Source organism: Eucyclogobius newberryi, unplaced genomic scaffold, assembly GCF_026437365.1.
Source record: "Eucyclogobius newberryi isolate DKJ021-1_F unplaced genomic scaffold, fEucNew1.0.hap1 SCAF_3, whole genome shotgun sequence".
In the NCBI taxonomy this organism is placed as follows: domain Eukaryota; kingdom Metazoa; phylum Chordata; class Actinopteri; order Gobiiformes; family Gobiidae; genus Eucyclogobius; species Eucyclogobius newberryi.
In genome coordinates this window covers 1,199,136-1,223,839 of record NW_027315945.1, presented here as the reverse complement: position 1 = coordinate 1,223,839, position 24,704 = coordinate 1,199,136, and the positions used below count along the sequence as shown (strand labels likewise).

At 50.7% G+C, this 24,704-nt stretch overlaps 1 protein-coding gene across 2 annotated transcripts; it reads right to left on the bottom strand.

Moving 5' to 3' along the window:
- Positions 1 to 26: 26 nt before the first annotated feature.
- LOC140373466 (uncharacterized) lies at positions 27 to 19,972 on the bottom strand. Of its 2 annotated transcripts, XM_072459970.1 has the most exons (8): positions 19,829 to 19,972; positions 18,369 to 18,578; positions 18,160 to 18,296; positions 11,092 to 11,269; positions 10,533 to 10,640; positions 6,310 to 6,608; positions 3,199 to 3,306; positions 506 to 586 (listed from the first exon to the last, which is right to left on the bottom strand). In XM_072459970.1, the coding sequence occupies exons 2-8, from the start codon at positions 18,576 to 18,578 to the stop codon at positions 580 to 582; spliced, it is 1,047 nt and encodes a 348-aa protein (XP_072316071.1). In that variant the 5' UTR covers positions 19,829 to 19,972; the 3' UTR covers positions 506 to 579. The 2 variants fall into 2 exon arrangements, with proteins under 2 accessions (XP_072316070.1, XP_072316071.1); XM_072459969.1 differs by lacking the exon at positions 19,829 to 19,972 and having other exon boundaries at positions 27 to 586; positions 3,168 to 3,306.
- Between the last annotated feature and the right edge of the window lie 4,732 nt (positions 19,973 to 24,704).

Here is a 24,704-nt window from a genome sequence, read left to right as displayed (position 1 = left end):
TGATGTTCAGAGGTGTTAAGAGGAGACAGAAGATGTTCAGGTTAGGAATGAGTTCATCAAAGTGTCAATGATGAGAGTGTGTTTGGTCTCGTCAGATGAGGGGCCGGCAGCTGCGGAGCCCCTCTCTCCTGGGCGTGGCTGGGGTCACTTTGGGGGCGGGGCCTGTATTGAGCTCTGGGCTCAGATTACGGAAAAGCTGACGAACGCAGCGCGCCTTCGCTGGGAGAGATTTGCCAGAAAAGGGTTTGACTGTGAAAGGAGTTAGTGGCAGACGTCTGTATGTGACCTTTGACCCCAGATGAAGAGTGGGCCGCCGCCGTCGTCGCGGAGACGGGGTAAGGTCTGATCCATGAGAGGTATGGCCATGCGGAGAGCAGAGTAAATACAACATGGAAGTCTGGCGCTGAAGAGGACACAGTACTGAGGTGTACTTTTCTGATAAAACCCCTGAGGACAGCCCTGGAAGTGCAGCCTGTGGGGCGGGGCTCTCACACATGGGCTCCTTAGAGGGCGGGGCCTTCGGAGATGTAGCCACTGTAGGAGATGATACGTGCAACGTCTGCGTGGCCCTGCTCAACTTCACAACCTGCAAAAATATAATAAAGTTATCATAATATGCATCAGAATTATACTTCTTTATTTTTAAAAGCTACATTTATGAAGCTCATTTGCATATACTCATATATATGCATATACTCATAATTTGCATATACTCATCTATATGCATATAAGATAAGATAATCCTTTATTGTCCCACATGGGGAAATTTCAGTGTTGCAACGCAGGTAGATACAGAGGAAAAGAACAGATCATTTATAAGAAGTTTGAAAAACACTTTCAGTAGAAAATCTCTTATAAACAAAAACTCCCATAGACAAAACCCAACAAGGGATGGAGGGGAAAAATAATAAAGATAAAAAATAAATGAATAAATAAATACAATTGCATGTGATCACGACAGTAATTGCACATGAATTGCACAGTAATTGCAGAGTAGGACTAACAGTGTTTGTTATAAAGTCTGACAGCAGCAGAAGGACAGACCTGTGAAACCTTTCCTTCACACAGCGAGGGTGGATCAGTCACTGAAGCTGCTCTCCAGAGCGGACAGAGTGTCCTGCAGGGGACAGAGTGTCCTGCAGGGGACAGAGTGTCCTGCAGGGGACAGTGTCCTGCAGGGGACAGAGTGTCCTGCAGGGGGTGAGACTCATGGTCCAGCATAGATAGAGTCCAGAGCACAGCCCAGGACGGAGCTTTGTCCAGTCTCTTCGTCTCCCTCTCTGTGATGCTGCTGCTCCAGCAGACCACACCTACAGGACCTGAAGCACCACAGAGTCAGAGAAGGTCTTCAGGAGTGGCCCTGTCAGGAGCGGCCCTGTCAGGAGTGGCCCTGTCACTCCAAAAGACCTGAGTCTCCTCAGGAGGTGGAGCCGATTCTGGCTCTTCCTGTTCAGTCTGTGTTATGAGTCCAGTTTGTGGTTCAGATGAAACACCAGGTCCTTGTATGAGTCACTCACTCAATGTCCCGTCCCTGGATGTTCACTGGTGAGGGGGGCGTGGCCTGTCCCGTCCCTGGATGTTCACTGGTGAGGGGGGCGTGGCCTCTGTGGAAGTCCACCACCATCTCCTTGGTCTTCTCCGCGTTGATGAGGAGGTGGTTCCACAAAGTCCTGCTCCAGTCTTCTGTCCTCCACATCATCGTCTGTGATGAGTCCCATGATGGCAGAGTGGTCAGAGAACTTCTGCAGGACACAACTGTCCATGTCTGAGGTCTGCAGTGTAGAGGGTGAAGAGAGAGGGCGCGAGGACAGTGCCCTGGGGCGCCCCCACACTGCAGGTCCCCACACTGCAGGTCCCCACACTGCAGGTCCCCACACTGCAGGTCCCCCACACTGCAGGTCCCCACACTGCAGGCCCCCACACTGCAGGTCCGAGTGTCAGACACACAGTCTCGGGCTCTCACAAACTGGGGTCGGTCCGTGAGGTGGTCCAGGATCCACTCTGCAGGTCGTACTCCACACCAGCCGTCTCCAGCTTGTCCCTCAGGAGCCGTCTCCAGTTTGTCCCTCAGGAGCTGATGGTGTTGAAGGCGCTGGAGAGATGAAAGAACAGGATCCTCACAGAGCTGCCAGGCTTTTCCAGGTGAGAGAGAGAGCGTGCAGCAGGGAGATGACGGGGTCCTCCACTCCGATGTCAGGCCGATATGCAAACTGCAGCGGGTCCATGGCTGAGCTCACGGTGGAGCGGAGGTGGTTCAGGACCAGCTCCAGTGTCTTTATCAGGACATGAGAGCCACCGGCCTGAAGCTGTTGAGGTCTTTGGGGCGCGGTGTCTTGGGCACAGGCCCCACACAGGAGGTCTTCAGACCTGTGGTACCAGCCTCAGCTTCAGGCTCATGTTGAAGACATGCTCCATAACTCCACACAGTTCATCTGCAGGACTTAAGGAGCCTGGGGCTGATGCCGTCAGGTCCTGCTGCCTTCCTCACTTTAATCCTCTTTAGCTCACTCCTCACCTGTGCTGCTGTGACAGTCAATGGTTGGCAGGGGGACTGTGTGCTGAGGGGATGGGTGAGTCCAGGGGGACTGTGTGCTGGGGGGATGGGTGGCTCATCATCAGCGGCGGCGGCGGTGGCGGCGGCGGCAGCACAGAAGTGGGTTCAGGGTTAGTGAACACATGTCTCACACTTTTCTCACTAAACGTGAAGTGCAGCGGTCAAGTCTGTTCAGGACGTGAGCCACAGTGACCGACAAGTGTCTCTTCCTCATTCAGCGCCAGATTTGCCACTGCAGTCAAGTGAGTGACAAGTGAGTGACAGGTGAGTGACAGGTGAGTGACAGGTGAGTGACAGGTGAGTGACAGGTGAGTGACCGGTGAGTGACAGGTACAATGTGCAGCTGACAAGAGAGCACTCTTGTTGAGTCAGTTTCTGGCTTCAGAACAATGACTACTACTAAATATAAATGGCATTTATTGTATTAAAATCAACATATTACAGTTATTTCACATTCATTCAAGTGTTAAGAGTAAAAATGCAATTTTCTTTTTGTCAGTTGTAATATTTTATATTGAAAAAGGTAAGATAAGCACTGGTGCAGTGAGTCATGTGTATAATAATATGTACTATAACAATATGAACTATTGTGAATCTCATCTGAAGAGCTTACTTGACACCTGGCGGCCCTGCCAAAGTCCCACCTCTTCCTGCCAAAGTCCCGCCTCTTCCTGGGCTCCATCTCAATGTCATGCTGAAATAATGGCAGCAGATGCGGCTTGGTCTGGTCCTTGTAGCCCCGCCTTCCATACCTGTCCCACACAGGAGCAAACATACGGGTCATTCCCTAGCCCCGCCTTCCATACCTGTCCCACACAGGAGCAAACATACGGGTCATTCCCTAGCCCCGCCTTCCATACCTGTCCCACACAGGAGCAAACATACGGGTCATTCCCTAGCCCGCCTTCCATACCTGTCTCACACAGGAGCAAACATACGGGTCATTCCCTAGCCCCGCCTTCCATACCTGTCCCACACAGGAGCAAACATACGGGTCATTCCCTAGCCCCGCCTTCCATACCTGTCCCACACAGGAGCAAACATACGGGTCATTCCCTAGCCCCGCCTTCCATACCTGTCCCACACAGGAGCAAACATACGGGTCATTCCCTAGCCCCGCCTTCCATACCTGTCTCACACAGGAGCAAACATACGGGTCATTCCCTAGCCCCGCCTTCCATACCTGTCCCACACAGGAGCAAACATACGGGTCATTCCCTAGCCCCGCCTTCCATACCTGTCCCACACAGGAGCAAACATACGGGTCATTCCCTAGCCCCGCCTTCCATACCTGTCCCACACAGGAGCAAACATACGGGTCATTCCCTAGCCCCGCCTTCCATACCTGTCTCACACAGGAGCAAACATACGGGTCATTCCCTAGCCCCGCCTTCCATACCTGTCTCACACAGGAGCAAACATACGGGTCATTCCCTAGCCCCGCCTTCCATACCTGTCCCACACAGGAGCAAACACGGGTCCAGGTTTTGGACAAGTCACCAATAAGACATCTCCTCTCAAATACATGTATCAGTATATTATTCATATATGATATTACAGGCTGCGAAATAGACAGGGGCCCGGGGCCCGCAAGCAGTTGAATCTCCGGCGGGCCCGCGGTTTGAAATAGGAGGGGGGCCCCTCCTCGAAAAAAATCGAGATTTAACTAGTAATTTGGCCATATTCGGGGCATTTTCATCGCTTAAGTTTCGTTTTGACAGACACGCCCACTTCGCACGTCTTCTCGCTTCTCATTGGCCGAGCGGTGCCGAGCGGTGCGTGCTGCGTTCATGTTGCGTTCACGTGTCCTCGGAAATGCTCGGTCTAATTTTCGGGGCAATGTATATATAATCATCTGCCTGAAGAGTGGCTCCAGCTCCAGTCTCCCTCACGTCTGTGAGAGTCGGATTTCTCCTTCACTGGAACTCCTCCAGGTTTCTACGCTTTTTTCCCAAAGAGGTTTTTTTTTGTAGTTTTTCCTGGCCGAGAAGGAGAGTCTAAGGACAGAGGACCCTGGGACATCGTCCCTCGCCACCACAGACATTGTCTGACTCCATCGCCACCACAGACATTGTTGATTCATTTCTCCCTGTGGCCCTCAGAGGCAACTGTTGTTGTGATTTTGGGCCTTACAAAAATAAATTGATTTGATTTGATATATATGTTAGTAGTTTATTTTGTAGGACGTGATTTCATATATTCCACAAGATCTCCTTGTGTCAAATGATGTAAACTGTATTTATTTTATAACAAACATTATATTGAATGAAACAGTTTTAAAGATCATGATCTCTGGTTTATATGATTCAGTATTTGTGCTCTTCATATCAAATAACAGATAAAAGTACTTTACATAGTTTTACAGCTAATAACCATCTTTAAAATACATTTATCTTGTTCTTATGACGCCGCGATGCTGCGCGCGCTTGTGGGCCCCTGAAATTGCTTGGGGGCCCCTAACTTTGAAAATCTATTTCTCAGCCTGTATGATATTATATATTATTAGTATATTATGTGATCACTTCTGTCTGCAGAGCTACTTTGTCATGTTGTAGCTGCAGCGTCTTGATTTATTGTATAATGATTGCGTTTTGGTGAATGCATGTATCAAAAATACATATTCAGAATATGTCGGTGTAATCCCTCATTCGTCCAGGCGTGTTCCATTGTAGAAAAAGCTTCAGTTGTTTTATCTGGACTCAGTTAGAAAAATTAGACTTTAAAACAGAGCAATGTAGTTTATTCTGTCCAATGCAGTGAAGAAAGTTGTAAAGAAAGTGAGACTAAACAGCCTCTACACAAGAGACTATCAGCACAGAAGAAATACAAGTTCAGGACCACAGAGCGCCGTGCATCTCCATCTTGAAGCCTCTAATCACTCGTTTGAAGACGTGAGGTGAAGATCTTAAGCAGGAGAAAAGATGGTTTGAAAGAAGAGTTAAGGAAGATATTTTTGTTAAAAAAGAAAAACCTTCTTTAAACAGAAACGGAGGGCTAAGGTTTAATCTTCCTGTTATCTATAATGGTATACTGAACCCCTGGAGAGTTAGAGGACCAGTACCAGGACATTTAGATGCTAATCAGGTCCTCAGGGTGTGAGCCAGTGTCACACAAAGACAAAGGGGAGACTTATAGCCCATTAAAGGGTTGAATAGTCTAGCTCAGTAGACACACAAAGAGGGTAAGTTTCTGTTGAAACAAACAACTCTTTCCACTTTAGGAAGGCTCCTCCCAATGGGTTGGACTTTCCACAGAAGAGTATAAATATCGGAGTTCTCGACCTAAATTCTCTTATTGACAATGACTCTTGGATGAGAGTCGAAACGTCTAATTTTTCTAACTGAGTCCAGATGAAACAACTGAAGCTTTTTCTACAATTCAGAATATGAATTTCTTTTGAGTAACTGCACTGATATCTTTCATTTGGTGGTATTCAGAAAACAGTTACTTTTCTCAAATCTGAGAAATGCATTGTGGTATTTGATTTGTATGATATTTAGGCTTCAAACTGCACTGATTTAATGAGACATTTTAAAAATACAGTTCTTATAGTGAGAGCAAGTCTAATTTGTGATAAAGCTTCTCTTTTCTACTAAATACTATATTATACACATGTCATGTTGTAATGCAACTCTTTGTGAAAGTATTCAGAATGGGCTTAAGTAGTCACAATACAGTACTCTGATAAGGACAAGTAACAAAATACATTTGAATGCAGGTATTCAGTATTCTGTACTGATAGTGCTGGTAGTGACCTGGCCAGTGACTCCGAGTCAAAGTAGCAGGTGCGGAGTCCCGTCTTGAACTGTTGGACGAGCTTTAGCACCCGGGCCTCATCTTCTTTTTCCACATCTGCCCAAGACTTCCCCCTGAAGGAGGGGGGGATGTGCCGAGGCAGTGGTAGGACGGTTTCCATGGGCTGGTACAGGTACCCTCGTCTGTCCTCAGGAGCCTCCAGGGCCCACTCCAGCTGCTGAGTGTAATCCGGCTCCACATCCACCTGCAGCTCCAGCAGAGTCTCCACCAGAGACACATCCGCCTGGTCTGGGCCGTCCTGTGGACACATTGTGCAGGAAAGTGTTCAAACAAATCCACTCCCAGGTTCTACAGTCGTGGATCAAACTGACTCTAAATCAAGCTCATCTAAATCTAACACCTTAGTCCACCTCTCCTTAAAAGGCGGTATGGACGATTTTTCGGCGATTTGAGAACGCAGGCGGAAGTGCGCATGCGCACTCCCCCGTGCACATGCCACTCCCCCGTGCACATGCCACTCCCCCGTGCACATGCCACTCCCCCGTGTGGACTGATACAACACACACGTGCGTTTGTTTATTAGCGCAACAGAGCGCATCGCATCTCTCGTCTCCCGTAGATTTCTGTCCACTTCTGCGTCAGCTCGAACTGTCTTTCTCAGTCTTCATTTTGCCCCGTACACTGAGGGAACTTTATTATGATAAATCCATGCGCTTAGGCACGCGGAAACGGGAACGAATCGCACGCGGCTGCAGATGAGTGATAGGTGCGTTTTATGATTGATACGTGGCAGGACAAATGATTTATCCACGCCACGAGGAAATATGATAAAAAAATTGCTGAAAAAAATCGTCCATACCACCTTTAAGTTCTTGGCTAGAACTACAGTAGTAATTGTGTTGACCTGGTTCAGCCTTAACGAGCTCGACACATGGGCGGCGGTGACCTTCGCTGGTACCAGCGGTGACCTTCGCTGGTACCAGCGGTGACCTTCGCTGGTACCAGCGGTGACCTTCGCTGGTACCAGCGGTGACCTTCGCTGGTACCAGCGGTGACCTTCGCTGGTACCAGCGGTGACCTTCTGGTACCAGCGGTGACTTTCAGGTACCAGTGATGACCTTCAGGTACCAGCGGTTCTGGTGCAGGTTCCAATGGAAACGAACGGAAAAGGGGCCACGTCGCTCCCAGTGTGTCCAGCCCTTAAGTTATGGGGCAACTTAATAGTTTAATAAATTCCACTCTCTGTATTGGGGCCCTACATAAGTGCCACTGGGGCGACCCGTCTGCAGCAGAGCGCTCTCTGGACACATCTCCACAACTTGAGATCTTGGTCTGGACTTTAGCTGTCCGCTTTGTAGCACAATTCAAAAAGGAGAAAACATGAGTTATCTAGTTCTGGGAGCTGCCTTGTTACGTGTGAATATGATGTTTCCTAGTAAATCTCTGTATAAGGGGTGTTCATGGTTCACCAATAAACCGTCAGAATGCGTTTAGCCGAGTGAAGACATTTTGCCCGGTTTAACTGGCACATCTCATTTTGTATCGTTTTCTATTTGTAAGTACACTACTGCACAACCAGATGGCGCTCATGTGCCTCATACAATAGTGTCTCACTGAGTGGAAAACATTTGCTGAAACTCCATAAAAGGAGATTGTGCTCATAAAGACTGAGCAAACCTGTTTGACGCTGCAATTTTCATGGACAAAAATCATGCATAGTTTATTTTAACATATATTTCATTTTAAAGAGGAAATGTGATTATTTTGCGTTCGACATCAGGTGGAAAAGGATTCATCCTGAAGTTACTGCTGAACTCAAGCCATGATCTTTTCATATGGACACGTGTTACCAGAGCTTATCCCTTTGATCAAGGCTTCTCAGGTTAAGTAGACAAAGAGCTCTTTTAAGGCTCATAGATCAGAACACATCCATGTCTGGTAGCTGCTTAGCTCCTATGTAGGGGTGTGTCCTCCCATGTAGGAGCGTGTCCTCCTACGTAGGGGCGTGTCCTCTCATAATGGTCCCTCCAGCACCTCATCATCCTGTGTTCCTCATTGTCTGAGACAATCACTGAGCACGTCCTCTCTAGGAACCTTGTCCTTGAAGTACTTATGAATCTTGGACGTTTCGTCCTGGATAGTGGCTCTCGCTCTCACACTCACTAGTCCCACCTCCTTCTTTACGGCTAGTGTACAGTCTCAGGGTGCTAGTGTACAGTCTCAGGGTGCTAGTGTACAGTCTCAGGGTGCTAGTGTACAGTCTCAGGGTGCTAGTGTACAGTCTCAGGGTGCTAGTGTACAGTCTCAGTGTGCTAGTGTACAGTCTCAGGGTGCTAGTGTACAGTCTCAGGGTGCTGGATTTGGGATGGAACCCTCCATGATCAGGACATCTGTGGTCTATCTCCTCCTTTGGTCAACTGATTATTCCTGCAGGGTCTGATCACTGGCAGGGCGTGGCAGGGTCTGATCACTGGCAGGGCGTGGCAGGGTCTGATCACTGGCAGGGCGTGGCAGGGTCTGATCACTGGCAGGGCGTGGATGTTTATTGCCCTGGACTTGTTCTTGTCATTGAGCTGTTTCTGAGGACTTGTCTCACTCGTTGTTGTATTTGGCCGTAGCTTCTTTCATTGTTTCCTCTTCGTTGTCATTTGCCTGTGGGATTCTCAGGTCCTTGTAACTGTCCTCAATGTCTGCTATTGTTCCTTCTGGGAGTGAGACCCCCTCTGTGTGGACCACCTTCCCTCTGTTTGGACCACCTTGCCTCTGTTTGGACCACCTTCACCACACTTCCAGGTGATCCTGGCGAGTTCTTAAAAGAAGAGTTAAAGAGGCAATCTTTGTTAAAAAAAGAAAAGCCATCCTTAAATAGAGGTGGTTTAAGATTCAACCTACAGGTGATATATGTAATGGGGTTTTGATTCCCTGGAGAGGTAGACGCATTCGGATGCTAATCAGGTGCTCAGTGAGTAACCCAAGGTGGGCGGAGCCCATTACAGGACTGAGAGAAACAAAAAACATCCTTTATCAGGAGGTCCCGCCTTCCGTTGTAGTACAGATGATACAACTGAATCTTTTTCTACAATGGAACCCTCCTGGACGAATGAGGGATTACACCGACATGTATGTACACACGCACGCACGCTCGCACACACAAGCACACACAAAAGCACACACGCACACAAGAACACACAAAAGCACACACGCACACAAGAACACACACAAGCACACACGCACACAAGTACACACGCACACAAGCACGCACGCACACAAGCACACACACAAGGACGCACGCACACACACACACACGCACACACACACACGCACACAGACACAAGCACACACAAAAGCACACACACAAGCACACACGCACACAAGTACACACACACACACAAGCACACACGCACACAAGCACGCACGCAAGGACGCACGCACACACACACACGCACACACACACACACACACAAGCACACACACATGCACACACACTAACACACACGCACACACGCACGCACGCAGGCAAACAAGCACACACGCACACACACACGCAAGCACGCACACACGCAAGCACACATGCAAACAAGCAAACAAGCACACACACACAAACGCAAGCATGCACGCATGCAAGCACACACGCACACAAGCACAAACACACACAAGCACAAACGCACACAAGCACGAACGCACACATATAAGCACACACACACACACGCAAGCACGCACGCACACATAAACGCAAGCAGGCACGCACGCAAGCACGAACGCACACACGCACGCACACACGTAAGCACACACACACACGCACGTACACAGGCAAACAAGCACACACGCACACACACATACACATACGCAAGCACGCACGCAAGCACACACGCAAGCACACACGCAAGCACACACGCACCCAAGCACACACACATGCACACACGCAAGCGCACACGCACGCATGCAAACACACACGCAAGCACGCACGCACACACACACGCACATACGCACGTAAGCACACACGCACGCAAGCACACACACACGCAAGCACACACACACGCAAGCACACACACACGTACGCAAGCACACACACACGCAAGCACACACACACGCAAACATGCAAGCACACACGCAAGCACGCACGCGCACGTATACGCCGGCACATACGCCGGCACATACGCCGGCACATACACGTGTGCGCACACACAAGCCCTAAAAAGAGAAATGCACATTGTCCTCTCACCTGTATCTCCATGTCCCAGTCAGTTTGCGTTTCTATGGAGATGGGGAGACTGAAATGGATACTGTTTGTGCTGTCATCGTCCTGGCTGTAGCAGTAGTGTCTGATCACCTTTGAACACCAGAAAGGTTTGAGAATAAAATGGAGAAGGAGCTCTATATAAGATAAGATAATCCTTTACTGTCCTCACATGGGGAAATGTTGGTGTTACAACGCAGTAGATCCAGAGGAAAAGGACAGATAACTTATAGGAAGTTTAAAAAACACTCTTAATAGAAGAACTCTTATGAAAAAAACTAAAAACTCTTATTAACATTAATTAATTAAAACTCCTGTAAACAGGTCCTCTCATATCTTAATAGGGAATGGAGGAAAGAAAAATAAAGATATATATATATATATATATATATATATATATATATATATAAATAATTATATATACACACATACACACACGTTTTTAAGCTAAATCAACATCATTCTAATGAGTAGAGTCATTAAAGGTCCTTGATGTTTGATATGTAAAAAGACTTATATATACTCAATATGGGTTATGTATGACCTGTTCAATGGTGGAGCTGCTGTGCTCTGAGCTGAACTGGCCTCTCTGCTGCCACCTCCTCTTTTGCTGCCATGCGGACCATGTGATTTGAGGAGTGAGGTCAGATGTCTGAGGGGGTGTCGCTTCATGCTGCTGCAGGAGATGGGCATATTTCTTGGGCTCTCCGAGGTCAGATGAACTGAGAAACCAAAAAGCAGGGACATGTTTGCCTCAGTCTTTACAACAAACGGTAACGGATGGGAGGAGCCTGAGAACCCGGAGAGAACCCACGGTAACACGGGGAGAACATGCAGACTCCACCCAGAGAGAACATGTCTATCCGCCTTTGCCACCGTGCACCCCAGAGAAACATTTAAATTCAAAGAAATCCCACATTCATGACAGTTATATATTTTTGTAGAGGAAGATCTGGGTTGTACAGAAATACAAAGGAACAGGTTAAAAAAAGAACAACGCTGGAGAAACTTCATAAGGCTGAGCGTGATGAGAGAGGCGTGGCCACGGCGCAGTCTGTGAAGGAGCGTGTCATACATTTCTCCCTCTGAACAGTTTCAGGAGAATTAGTTCAGTTTATTCATCTAAAGACCTGTGGGGATTCAAGCTCAGAGCTGTCTAAATGTGGGCCATTCACGGACTGTCTCAATGCAAATGATGGGATCGGGCCATAGCCCTCAAATACCAGGCCTATTTGAAGCTGTCCTCTGCATTGTGTGTGTTAAAGATGCTTTAAAGCAGTGGTTCTCAAACAGTGGGTGAGGGTTCCTTAATGGCCCACAGAACATGAGGCTCCACAGGTGAAATGAGGCAGTTTGATGTTTAAAGCTGCACTCTGGTGTCTCCACAGTGTGATAAGATCTCATCTCATCTACCAAGTTAAATGAGTTTTTATTGCCTCAAAATACTTGGTTACATGCTGTACTAAATAAAAATAAATCAAGCTGACATTATATAGTAGGATATTATACAACTTTAGCCAACTGAGTTTATAAAATAAATAGATTTAAGACTCCCAGAAGTACTGTCCTAGTGGGCCACTCTGCCTTCAACTCCCGGGCCACTTTTTTTAGCCAGTCCACCCCTGCTGCACAGCTCATGAACAAGAGTTTTGTATTGCTTTCATTGTAAGTGGATTGAATCACTTGATTAAAAGCTATCTAACGGAAAGTACTGCTGTAATTTGATTATTTTAACAAGGAAAGGATCATGGACGGATGTGACATGGGCGTGGCCACAGTGTCTGACGGTGCTCACGGGGGTCCAAGGGGCCGCTCAGGGAGTTTGTGTGTTTGCTCAGACACATGAAGCATTAGAGGGAACACTGCCCACAGCTCGGCTAAATGAAGTGGCTTGGTTTGAGTCTGGAACTTCTTTTCTGTGGGTAACCTGGTGCTGCTGGTGGTCTCCATGCCTGGTGCTGCTGGTGCAGCTGGTGGTCCCCATGCCTGGTGCAGCTGGTGGTCCCCATGCCTGGTGCAGCTGGTGGTCCCCATGCCTGGTGCAGCTGGTGGTCCCCATGCCTGGTGCTGCTGGTGGTCTCCATGCCTGGTGCTGCTGGTGCAGCTGGTGGTCCCCATGCCTGGTGCAGCTGGTGGTCCCCATGCCTGGTGCTGCTGGTGGTCCCCATGCCTGGTGCAGCTGGTGGTCTCCATGCCTGGTGCTGCTGGTGCAGCTGGTGGTCCCCATGCCTGGTGCAGCTGGTGGTCTCCATGCCTGGTGCTGCTGGTGGTCCCCATGCCTGGTGCAGCTGGTGGTCTCCATGCCTGGTGCAGCTGGTGGTCCCCATGCCTGGTGCAGCTGGTGGTCTCCATGCCTGGTGCTGCTGGTGCAGCTGGTGGTCCCCATGCCTGGTGCAGCTGGTGGTCCCCATGCCTGGTGCAGCTGGTGGTCCCCATGCCTGGTGCAGCTGGTGGTCCCCATGCCTGGTGCAGCTGGTGGTCCCCATGCCTGGTGCTGCTGGTGGTCTCCATGCCTGGTGCAGCTGGTGGTCCCCATGCAGCTGGTGGTCCCCATGCCTGGTGCAGCTGGTGGTCCCCATGAGCTGGTGGTCCCCATGCCTGGTGCAGCTGGTGGTCCCCATGCCTGGTGGAGCTGGTGGTCCCCATGCCTGGTGCAGCTGGTGGTCTCCATGCCTGGCGCAGCTGGTGGTCTCCATGAGCTGGTGGTCCCCATGCCTGGTGCAGCTGGTGGTCCCCATGCCTGGTGCAGCTGGTGGTCTCCATGCCTGGTGCTGCTGGTGGTCCCCATGCCTGGTGCAGCTGGTGGTCCCCATGAGCTGGTGGTCCCCATGCCTGGCGCAGCTGGTGGTCTCCCATGCCTGGTGGTCCCCATGCCTGGTGCAGCTGGTGGTCCCATGAGCTGGTGGTCCCCATGCCTGGTGCAGCTGGTGGTCCCCATGCCTGGTGCAGCTGGTGGTCTCCATGCCTGGTGCAGCTGGTGGTCCCCATGCCTGGTGCAGCTGGTGGTCCCCATGAGCTGGTGGTCCCCATGCCTGGCGCAGCTGGTGGTCTCCCATGCAGCTGGTGGTCCCCATGCCTGGTGCAGCTGGTGGTCCCATGAGCTGGTGGTCCCCATGCCTGGTGCAGCTGGTGGTCCCCATGCCTGGTGCAGCTGGTGGTCTCCATGCCTGGTACAGCTGGTGGTCCCCATGCAGCTGGTGGTCCCCATGCCTGGTGCAGCTGGTGGTCTCCATGCCTGGTGCAGCTGGTGGTCCCCATGCAGCTGGTGGTCCCCATGCCTGGTGCAGCTGGTGGTCCCCATGAGCTAGTGGTCCCCATGCCTGGTGCAGCTGGTGGTCCCCATGCCTGGTGGAGCTGGTGGTCCCCATGCCTGGTGCAGCTGGTGGTCTCCATGCCTGGCGCAGCTGGTGGTCTCCATGCCTGGCGCAGCTGGTGGTCCCCATGCCTGGTGCAGCTGGTGGTCTCCATGCCTGGTGCTGCTGGTGGTCCCCATGCCTGGTGCAGCTGGTGGTCCCCATGAGCTGGTGGTCCCCATGCCTGGCGCAGCTGGTGGTCTCCCATGCAGCTGGTGGTCCCCATGCCTGGTGCAGCTGGTGGTCCCATGAGCTGGTGGTCCCCATGCCTGGTGCAGCTGGTGGTCCCCATGCCTGGTGCAGCTGGTGGTCTCCATGCCTGGTGCAGCTGGTGGTCCCCATGCCTGGTGCAGCTGGTGGTCCCCATGAGCTGGTGGTCCCCATGCCTGGCGCAGCTGGTGGTCTCCCATGCAGCTGGTGGTCCCCATGCCTGGTGCAGCTGGTGGTCCCATGAGCTGGTGGTCCCCATGCCTGGTGCAGCTGGTGGTTCCCATGCCTGGTGCAGCTGGTGGTCTCCATGCCTGGTGCAGCTGGTGGTCCCCATGCAGCTGGTGGTCCCCATGCCTGGTGCAGCTGGTGGTCTCCATGCCTGGTGCAGCTGGTGGTCCCCATGCAGCTGGTGGTTCCCATGCCTGGTGCAGCTGGTGGTCCCCATGAGCTGGTGGTCCCCATGCCTGGTGCAGCTGGTGGTCTCCATGCCTGGTGCAGCTGGTGGTCTCCATGCCTGGTGCAGCTGGTGGTCCCCATGCAGCTGGTGGTCCCCATGCAGCTGGTGGTCCCCATGAGCTGGTGGTCCCCATGCCTGGTGCAGCTGGTGGTCCCCATGCCTGGTGCAGCTGGTGGTCCCCATGCCTGGTGCAGCTGGTGGTCCCCATGCCTGGTGCAGCTGGTGGTCTCCATGCCTGGTGCTGCTGGTGGTCCCCATCCCTGGCGCAGCTGGTGGTCTCCATGAGCTGGTGGTCCCCATGCCTGGTGCAGCTGGTGGTCTCCATGCCTGGTGCTGCTGGTGGTCCCCATGCCTGGTGCAGCTGGTGGTCCCCATGAGCTGGTGATCCCCATGCCTGGTGCAGCTGGTGGTCCCCCATGCCTGATGTGGCCCTGGAAGGTTTGGGTGTCTTGAACAGCCTGGTTGACCTCGACTCAGTCTCCCAGTCAACGGGCTCAAATGCCTCCAGACGGAGTCTCTGGGCCGAATGAGGCATAATGATACAGTTGGGACAAGCGTCAAATGCTCCACGCCCAAGCATGAGGGACATAAGTCGTGCCCCTCGTACTGTTGCATCGGCGCCATACAGGCCCTGCAGGTAAGTGTCTCCAGCATCTCGAATACGAATGCCCGCTGTAGCACCGGGCGCTGCCAACTAGGTGTGTGCCCGTTAATATTTATTTAAATAATTAATCTAATATATATATATATATATATATATATATATATATATATATATACACACATACATACACATGTATGTATGTATGTATGTATGTATGTATGTATGTATGTATGTATGTATGTATGTATGTATGTATGTATGTATGTATGTATGTATGTATATGTATAGAATATCAGATATATTGGGTACACAAATGAACAGGGTCAATGGAGGCTAAGCCGAACCAGGTGGAGCCGGAGACTCCACCTGGTTCTAGTGTGTTGGTTGTACAAAAAAACGCAACGAGTCGTTGGGGCAGAGGACGCTACAGACTGTCAGCAAAAAACGCTAAAGCAGGGCTAACGCAACTGCTCAGGACAGTGGTGATAAACCAACCCAAAACAATTCAATCAGTAATCAGCTGTACTTACCCGGCGGTGTGGTTGGCTACATCCACCTAGCTGCAGATGCTAACAGCGTGTAGTCGGCTACATCCACCTAGCTGCAGATGCTAACAGCGTGTAGTCGGCTACATCCACCTAGCTGCAGATGTTAACAGCGTGTAGTCGGCTTCATCCACCTAGCTGCAGATGCTAACAGCGTGTAGTCGGCTACATCCACCTAGCTGCAGATGCTAACAGCGTGTAGTCGGCTACATCCACCTAGCTTCAGATGCTAACAGCGTGTAGTCGGCTACATCCACCTAGCTGCAGATGCTAACAGCGTGTAGTCGGCTACATCCACCTAGCTGCAGATGCTAACAGCGTGTAGTCGGCTACATCCACCTAGCTGCAGATGCTAACAGCGTGTAGTCGGCTACATCCACCTAGCTGCAGATGCTAACAGCGTGTAGTCGGCTACATCCACCTAGCTGCAGATGCTAACAGCGTGTAGTCGGCTACATCCACCTAGCTGCAGATGCTAACAGCGTGTAGTCGGCTACATCCACCTAGCTGCAGATGCTAACAGCGTGTAGTCGGCTACATCCACCTAGCTGCAGATGCTAACAGCGTGTAGTCGGCTACATCCACCTAGCTGCAGATGCTAACAGCGTGTAGTCGGCTACATCCACCTAGCTGCAGATGCTAACAGCGTGTAGTCGGCTACATCTACCTAGCTGCAGAACGCCGGTGCTATCACAGCCTCTGAGGTGAGAGCACTCGCTGCCTCCACGTAAGTCGTGGGGCTGAGCAAACCGGCAGGTAGCAAACAATTTAAAGCTTTTCCGCTTACAACTCGACAAACGGGAGCGCGAGAAGAAGAAAGGGGCTGGGCTCTCGGTGTCACGTGACTATATAGCGTCACGTGGGTCACAGAAAGGTCACATAGAGGTCACAGAGAGGTCACAGAGAGGTCAGAGGTGACTTTGTTGTCATCGGTTTCGTTTCTCGACCTGCGCATGTGCAAAAGATGATCATTCAGTGCTTAAGGTTGCGCCTCTGGCGGTCAGAAGGGATGACATAGAACCGTAACGGAGGAAATGATGAGAACAGAGGATTTAAGGAAGAATGGACCGAATCATTTGCTTTCATTGCCAATGCAGATGGATCGTCTCATGTTTGCTTTGGAATGAGAAGTCAAATAAAAAAAAGAGACATTTGGAAAGACAGTTCCAGGACATGAAGGAATCGCCGCAAAGACTGAAGGACAGGGACATTATCACCGATCGTCAAATCAAGGACATGAATTCAGCTCCAGCGACTCAAGTGCCTGTGATGAATCGTGTGATCGATATCGAAGAAAGAAATGATAGAATATAAGATAAGATAAGATAATCCTTTAATGTCCCACAGGGACATGTGGTTGTTGCAGTAGAAACAGGAGGAAAGGACAGATTATAGGACGTTTCAAACACACTCTTAATAAAACTCTTATGAACAAAACAAAAAACTCTTGTTGACAAAAACTCCTCTCCTGTCTTAATAGGGAATGGAGGGGGGGAAATAAAATAAAATAGATAAATAAAAAGATACAGATAAAAATAAGATAATAATAATAAAATAATGATAATAGAAAAAAATAAAGTAAAAATAGCTAGCACAAGACTAGGTAAATACTATTAGTAAGTAAGTAAACCGAATAAAAACAAAATAGAACACTCTTATTCACAGGTATTGCACATGGTTACATCAGTATTGCACATGTTCAGGGCAGTGTTTGTTATAAAGTCTGACAGCAGCAGAAAGAAAGACCTGCGAAACCTTTCCTTCACACAACGAGGGTGGATCAGTCACTGAAGCTGCTCTCCAGAGCGGTCAGAGTGTCCTGCAGGGGACAGAGTGTCCTGCAGGGGACAGAGTGTCCTGCAGGGGACAGAGTGTCCTGCAGTGGGCGACACTCATGGTCCAGCATAGATATATAATTGCAGGCTGAATTCAATTCCACTGTTGCTTAGGGGGAAAGAGAAGAGGGTTATATTGTTGTTGAAGTTTGAAGAGGACTGCGTTTTTTTTGTTTTTTTTGAATCCTCAAAATAAAAATGACACAAAAATCAGATTTCTTAATTGTATTTCTATATTTTGATCAATGGAACAAAATATGATACATTAACATTGTAATGGAAGTTAAACTTAAAGCGCCACATATGGTATATCAGAGTCACGTGGGGTCCCTGTCTCCAGGGGGCGCTGCAGGGACAATGAACATGAATCAGGAATGCTCATGTATTTGTAGCCTTGTCATGTTGATAGTGGCTAATATAGCTAATATACACTTACAGCCTGTGTTCCTTCATTTTAAGGCTTATTTAAGGCTTTTACATTTATGTGGCTCCAGACAGGGTACACAGTACCAGAGCGTAATGCGTTACCTTCAGACCATGCATTACTGAACTTACGTAACAAAAGCGATAGGGGAAAAGGTTTTAACCAATCAAGACAAAAAGTGTACCTTTTCCCATAACGATTTGGGTGGTGCTCGAGAACGTCATGAAGAAAGCGCTCAAGCAAGTTGTGTGTCGATAGGCTGCTATGCTGCTGGGGGCCGGAGCGGCCCACTGCGTCCTGGTGCTGGGGACTGGACAGGTGCTGTGAGGACATCAACAGGACAGTGAGGAAACCTGCTCACAGGGGCCTCACGAGCTCTGCATGGAGCCACACCTGGTTCAGGTCTTGGTACAGAATTCGACATACACCACAGTAGCCCTTCTGCTCGGGCTCCGGGCCCCGCTGCTCCCGCTGCTCGGGCTCCGGGCCCCGCTGCTCCCGCTGCTCGGGCTCCGGGCCCCGCTGCTCCCGCTGCTCGGGCTCCGGGCCCCGCTGCTCCCGCTGCTCGGGCTCCGGGCCCCGCTCACATGTCTTTAGTTCCATCTGAAAAGACAACAGGTGAGTGGTGATGTAAACAAGAACATGAGTATTTCACGGTGACAAATACATAATATTCACTTAGAGTAAAGACACGACTGAATAATTACTCACAATGTAAAACACATTTGACAGATTTTAAATCATTGTCGTGAGGCCCAGACAGACTCTTTTACCCAAACTAAAGCAGTCTTTTAATCCGTCAGGAAAAGTATAAAAAAAACCTGGGTGTAATTTTTGACTTTGAGCTGACACGAACATCAAGAACATAAAATAATAGGCGTCGATTCAAATGTTTGTCAGGCCAAGAGGGAGAAGCTTACAAAAGGTTTATAACAGTGAATATGAAGAAGATGCTTCTCCACCATGTTCTACATCAGGTGGAGAAGGCGTCATGCTGGATCAGAGCTCTTAAATCTATTAGATCATCCAGAGCTGAGCCGAGGCCAGTGCGAGCCAAGAACTCCATCGAAAGATCTGAGCTGTTCCCAACTGCAGTACCAAGAATAACCTGTGACAAGCAGCGCTACAGGGGGTGTCCAGCCTGCGCTACAGGAGGTGTCCAGCCTGCGCTACAGGAGGTGTCCAGCCTGCGCTACAGGAGGTGTCCAGCCTGCGCTACAGGAGGTGTCCAGCCTGCGCTACAGGAGGTGTCCAGCCTGCGCTACAGGAGGTGTCCAGCCTGCGCTACAGGAGGTGTCCAGCCTGCGCTACAGGAGGTGTCCAGCCTGCGCTACAGGAGGTGTCCAGCCTGCGCTACAGGAGGTGTCCAGCCTGCGCTACAGGAGGTGTCCAGCCTGCGCTACAGGAGGTGTCCAGCCTGCGCTACAGGAGGTGTCCAACCTGCGCTACAGGAGGTGTCCAGCCTGCGCTACAGGTGTCCAGCCTGCGCTACAGGAGGTGTCCAGCCTGCGCTACAGGAGGTGTCCAGCCTGCGCTACAGGAGGTGTCCAGCTTGCGCTACAGGAGGTGTCCAGCCTGCGCTACAGGAGGTGTCCAGCCTGCGCTACAGGAGGTGTCCAGCTTGCGCTACAGGAGGTGTCCAGCCTGCGCTACAGGAGGTGTCCAGCCTGCGCTACAGGAGGTGTCCAGCCTGCACTACAGGAGGTGTCCAGCCTTTGAATGTTGCACAGATAGTGAGTCTAAAAATGTAAACTTAGTGACGTTTAGTGAAATCACATTTCGTGTCAAACTGTTGTGGCCCGTTATGTTTTGCTACACATGCTACACAGGCTACACAGGCTGGTGTTACTCACGTGTTCTCCAGCGGCAGGAGACGCACAGGGGACACGCAGGAGACACGCAGGAGACGCACAGGGGACACGCAGGAGACACGCAGGAGACGCACATGGGACACGCAGGGGACACGCAGGAGACGCACATGGGACACGCAGGGGACACGCAGGAGACGCAGCGTCAGCAAAAAATTCTTGTTCTTCTTCTGACTAGTGCTTTGCTGCCCTCCACTGGTCAGGCGATGAAACACTGATAATTAGCAGCACTTTAGATTTAATAATAAGAAAGTTTATTTGTGTCGCACATTTCATACACGAGGCAATTTAAAGTGCTGCACAAAACAGGAAAAATGCATTAAAATCACAAAGAAATGACATAAATCACAAAACAAGAGAAGAGAGTAAAGAATATCATTTCAGTCATAAACACAGATGAACAAAACTGGCACCAGCAGGAGGCCGCTCCATGTTTAGTCCTGACTCAGGCACCAGCAGGAGGCCGCTCCATGTTTAGTCCTGACTCAGGCACCAGCAGGAGGCCAGTCCCTGTTTAGTCCTGACTCTGGCACCAGCAGGAGGCCGGTCCCTGTTTAGTCCTGACTCAGGCACCAGCAGGAGGCCAGTCCCTGTTTAGTCCTGACTCAGGCACCAGCAGGAGGCCGCTCCATGTTTAGTCCTGACTCTGGCACCAGCAGGAGGCCGGTCCATGTTTAGTCCTGACTCTGGCACCAGCAGGAGGCCGGTCCATGTTTAGTCCTGACTCTGGCACCAGCAGGAGGCCGGTCCCTGTTTTGTCCTGACTCTGGCACCAGCAGGAGGCCGCTCCCTGTTTTGTCCTGACTCTGGCACCAGCAGGAGGCCGGTCCCTGTTTTGTCCTGACTCTGGCACCAGCAGGAGGCCGGTCCCTGTTTTGTCCTGACTCTGGCACCAGCAGGAGGCCGGTCCCTGTTTTGTCCTGACTCTGGCACCAGCAGGAGGCCGTTACAGTCTAATCTACTGGAGACAAACACATGGATAAGTCTCTTCAGATCTGGTTTAGACACTATATTTTGGATGTTGTCAATGTTTTTCGATGGTAAAAAGCTGCTGATGTTATTGATTTGATGTGTTAAAGTTCATTATTACCTCCAGATTTATAACTTGATTTGTAGGTTTTAGATCGAGACTCTGGAGGTGACGCTGACACTTTCTCTTTGTTTCTGTGACAAAGACGATGATTTCAATCGTGTCTTAGTTCAGCTGGAGAACTTACTTATATACTATATATATATATATATATATATATATATATATATATATATATATATATATATATATATATATATATATATTTATATTTATATATATATATATATTTATATTTATATATACTTGAAACTGCCAAACAAAGGCTCCAAGCCTCAGCCGCCAACGAGAGAGAATGAAGCAGGAGAATAAACAAGTTGTTCTCGTCTCAACCAGTGAAAGTGTAGCTCAATGGCAGAAAGTGTAGCTCAATGGCAGAAAGTGTAGCTCAATGGCAGAAAGTGTAGCTCAATGGCAGAAAGTGTAGCTCAATGGCAGAAAGTGTAGCTCAATGGCAGGGTAATAAGAGCAGAGCAGACCCACCAAGGCTGGAAACTGAACAGTGCTGGAAAGACATGAGGGAAAGAGAAGCGTCCCACAACTGAGATGCTCAGGGGCCGATGGCTCCGAGAGAGGACCACAGCAACATCCCTGAACCCAGTTACCATAGTAACCATCACTGTGGCACTGGGCCCGACATGATACGTGCACCGGGCCCCGACGTGATACGTGCCCCGGGCCCCGACATGATACGTGCAATGGACCCCTGACATGATACGTGCACCGGGCCCCGACATGATACGTGCACCGGACCAAGACATGATACGTTGACCGGGCCCCAATATGATATGTGCACCGGGCCAAGACGTGATACGTGCACCGGGCCCCGACATGATACGTGCACCGGGCCCCAGCCCAAATGAACATACTGATAAGAGACAGGACGCACCCTGAATGTCTGACCAAAGAGCGTACGATCCTGATCCAGAAGGATCCTCAAAGGACACAGTCCCGTCCAACTATCGACCAATAACCTGTCGAACCCCCTCACTGCTGTTCTGCAGAGGTCTGAACCCCTTCACTGGTGTTCTGCAGAGGTCTGAACCCCTTCACTGCTGTTCTGCAGAGGTCTGAACCCCTCACTGCTGTTCTGCAGAGGTCTGAACCTTCTCACTGCTGTTCTGCAGAGGTCTGAACCCGCTCACTGCTGTTCTGCAGAGGTCTGAACCCCTCACTGCTGTTCTGCAGAGGTCTGAACCTTCTCACTGCTGTAGAGGTCTGAACCTTCTCACTGCTGTTCTGCAGAGGTCTGAACCCCCTCACTGCTGTTCTGCAGAGGTCTGAACCAGCTCACTGCTGTTCTGCAGAGGTCTGAACCCCCTCACTGCTGTTCTGCAGAGGTCTGAACCTTCTCACTGCTGTAGAGGTCTGAACCTTCTCACTGCTGTTCTGCAGAGGTCTGAACCCCCTCACTGCTGTTCTGCAGAGGTCTGAACCCGCTCACTGCTGTTCTGCAGAGGTCTGAACCCCTCACTGCTGTTCTGCAGAGGTCTGAACCCCCTCATTACTGTTCTGCAGAGGTCTGAACCCCCTCACTGCTGTTCTGCAGAGGTCTGAACCCCCTCACTGCTGTTCTGCAGAGGTCTGAATCCTCTCACTGCTGTTCTGCAGAGGTCTGAACCCCCTCACTACTGTTCTGCAGAGGTCTGAACCCCCTCACTGCTGTTCTGCAGAGGTCTGAACCCCCTCACTACTGTTCTGCAGAGGTCTGAACCCCCTCACTACTGTTCTGCAGAGATCTGAACCCCCTCACTGCTGTTCTGCAGAGGTCTGAACCCCCTCACTGCTGTTCTGCAGAGGTCTGAACCCCCTCACTGCTTTTCTGCAGTGAACCCCCTCACTGCTGTTCTGCAGAGGTCTGAACCTTCTCACTGCTGTAGAGGTCTGAACCTTCTCACTGCTGTTCTGCAGAGGTCTGAACCCCCTCACTGCTGTTCTGCAGAGGTCTGAACCCCTCACTGCTGTTCTGCAGAGGTCTGAAGCTCCTCACTGCTGTTCTGCAGAGGTCTGAACCCCCTCACTGCTGTTCTGCAGAGGTCTGAACCCCCTCATTACTGTTCTGCAGAGGTCTGAATCCCCTCACTGCTGTTCTGCAGAGGTCTGAACCCCCTCACTGCTGTTCTGCAGAGGTCTGAACCCCCTCACTTCTGTTCTGCAGAGGTCTGAACCCCCTCACTGCTGTTCTGCAGAGGTCTGAACCCCTCACTGCTGTTCTGCAGAGGTCTGAACCTTCTCACTGCTGTAGAGGTCTGAACCTTCTCACTGCTGTTCTGCAGAGGTCTGAACCCGCTCACTGCTGTTCTGCAGAGGTCTGAACCCCTCACTGCTGTTCTGCAGAGGTCTGAACCTTCTCACTGCTGTAGAGGTCTGAACCTTCTCACTGCTGTAGAGGTCTGAACCTTCTCACTGCTGTTCTGCAGAGGTCTGAACCCCCTCACTGCTGTTCTGAAGAGGTCTGAACCCGCTCACTGCTGTTCTGCAGAGGTCTGAACCCCTCACTGCTGTTCTGCAGAGGTCTGAACCTCCTCACTGCTGTTCTGCAGAGGTCTGAACCCCTCACTGCTGTTCTGCAGAGGTCTGAACCTTCTCACTGCTGTAGAGGTCTGAACCTTCTCACTGCTGTTCTGCAGAGGTCTGAACCCGCTCACTGCTGTTCTGCAGAGGTCTGAACCCCTCACTGCGGTTCTGCAGCGGTCTGAACCTTCTCACTGCTGTTCTGCAGAGGTCTGAACCCCCTCACTGCTGTTCTGCAGAGGTCTGAACCCGCTCACTGCTGTTCTGCAGAGGTCTGAACCCCTCACTGCTGTTCTGCAGAGGTCTGAACCCCCTCATTACTGTTCTGCAGAGGTCTGAACCCCCTCACTGCTGTTCTGCAGAGGTCTGAACCCTCTCACTGCTGTTCTGCAGAGGTCTGAACCCCCTCACTACTGTTCTGCAGAGGTCTGAACGCCCTCACTGCTGTTCTGCAGAGGTCTGAACCCCCTCACTACTGTTCTGCAGAGGTCTGAACCCCTCACTGCTGTTCTGCAGAGGTCTGAACCTTCTCACTGCTGTAGAGGTCTGAACCTTCTCACTGCTGTTCTGCAGAGGTCTGAACCCCCTCACTCCTGTTCTGCAGAGGTCTGAACCCGCTCACTGCTGTTCTGCAGAGGTCTGAACCCCTCACTGCTGTTCTGCAGAGGTCTGAACCTTCTCACTGCTGTAGAGGTCTGAACCTTCTTACTGCTGTTCTGCAGAGGTCTGAACCCCCTCACTGCTGTTCTGCAGAAGTCTGAACCCCTTCACTGGTGTTCTGCAGAGGTCTGAACCCCTCACTGCTGTTCTGCAGAGGTCTGAACCTTCTCACTGCTGTAGAGGTCTGAACCTTCTCACTGCTGTTCTGCAGAGGTCTGAACCCGCTCACTGCTGTTCTGCAGAGGTCTGAACCCCTCACTGCTGTTCTGCAGAGGTCTGAACCTTCTCACTGCTGTAGAGGTCTGAACCTTCTCACTGCTGTAGAGGTCTGAACCTTCTCACTGCTGTTCTGCAGAGGTCTGAACCCCCTCACTGCTGTTCTGAAGAGGTCTGAACCCGCTCACTGCTGTTCTGCAGAGGTCTGAACCCCTCACTGCTGTTCTGCAGAGGTCTGAACCTCCTCACTGCTGTTCTGCAGAGGTCTGAACCCCTCACTGGTGTTCTGCAGAGGTCTGAACCTTCTCACTGCTGTAGAGGTCTGAACCTTCTCACTGCTGTTCTGCAGAGGTCTGAACCCGCTCACTGCTGTTCTGCAGA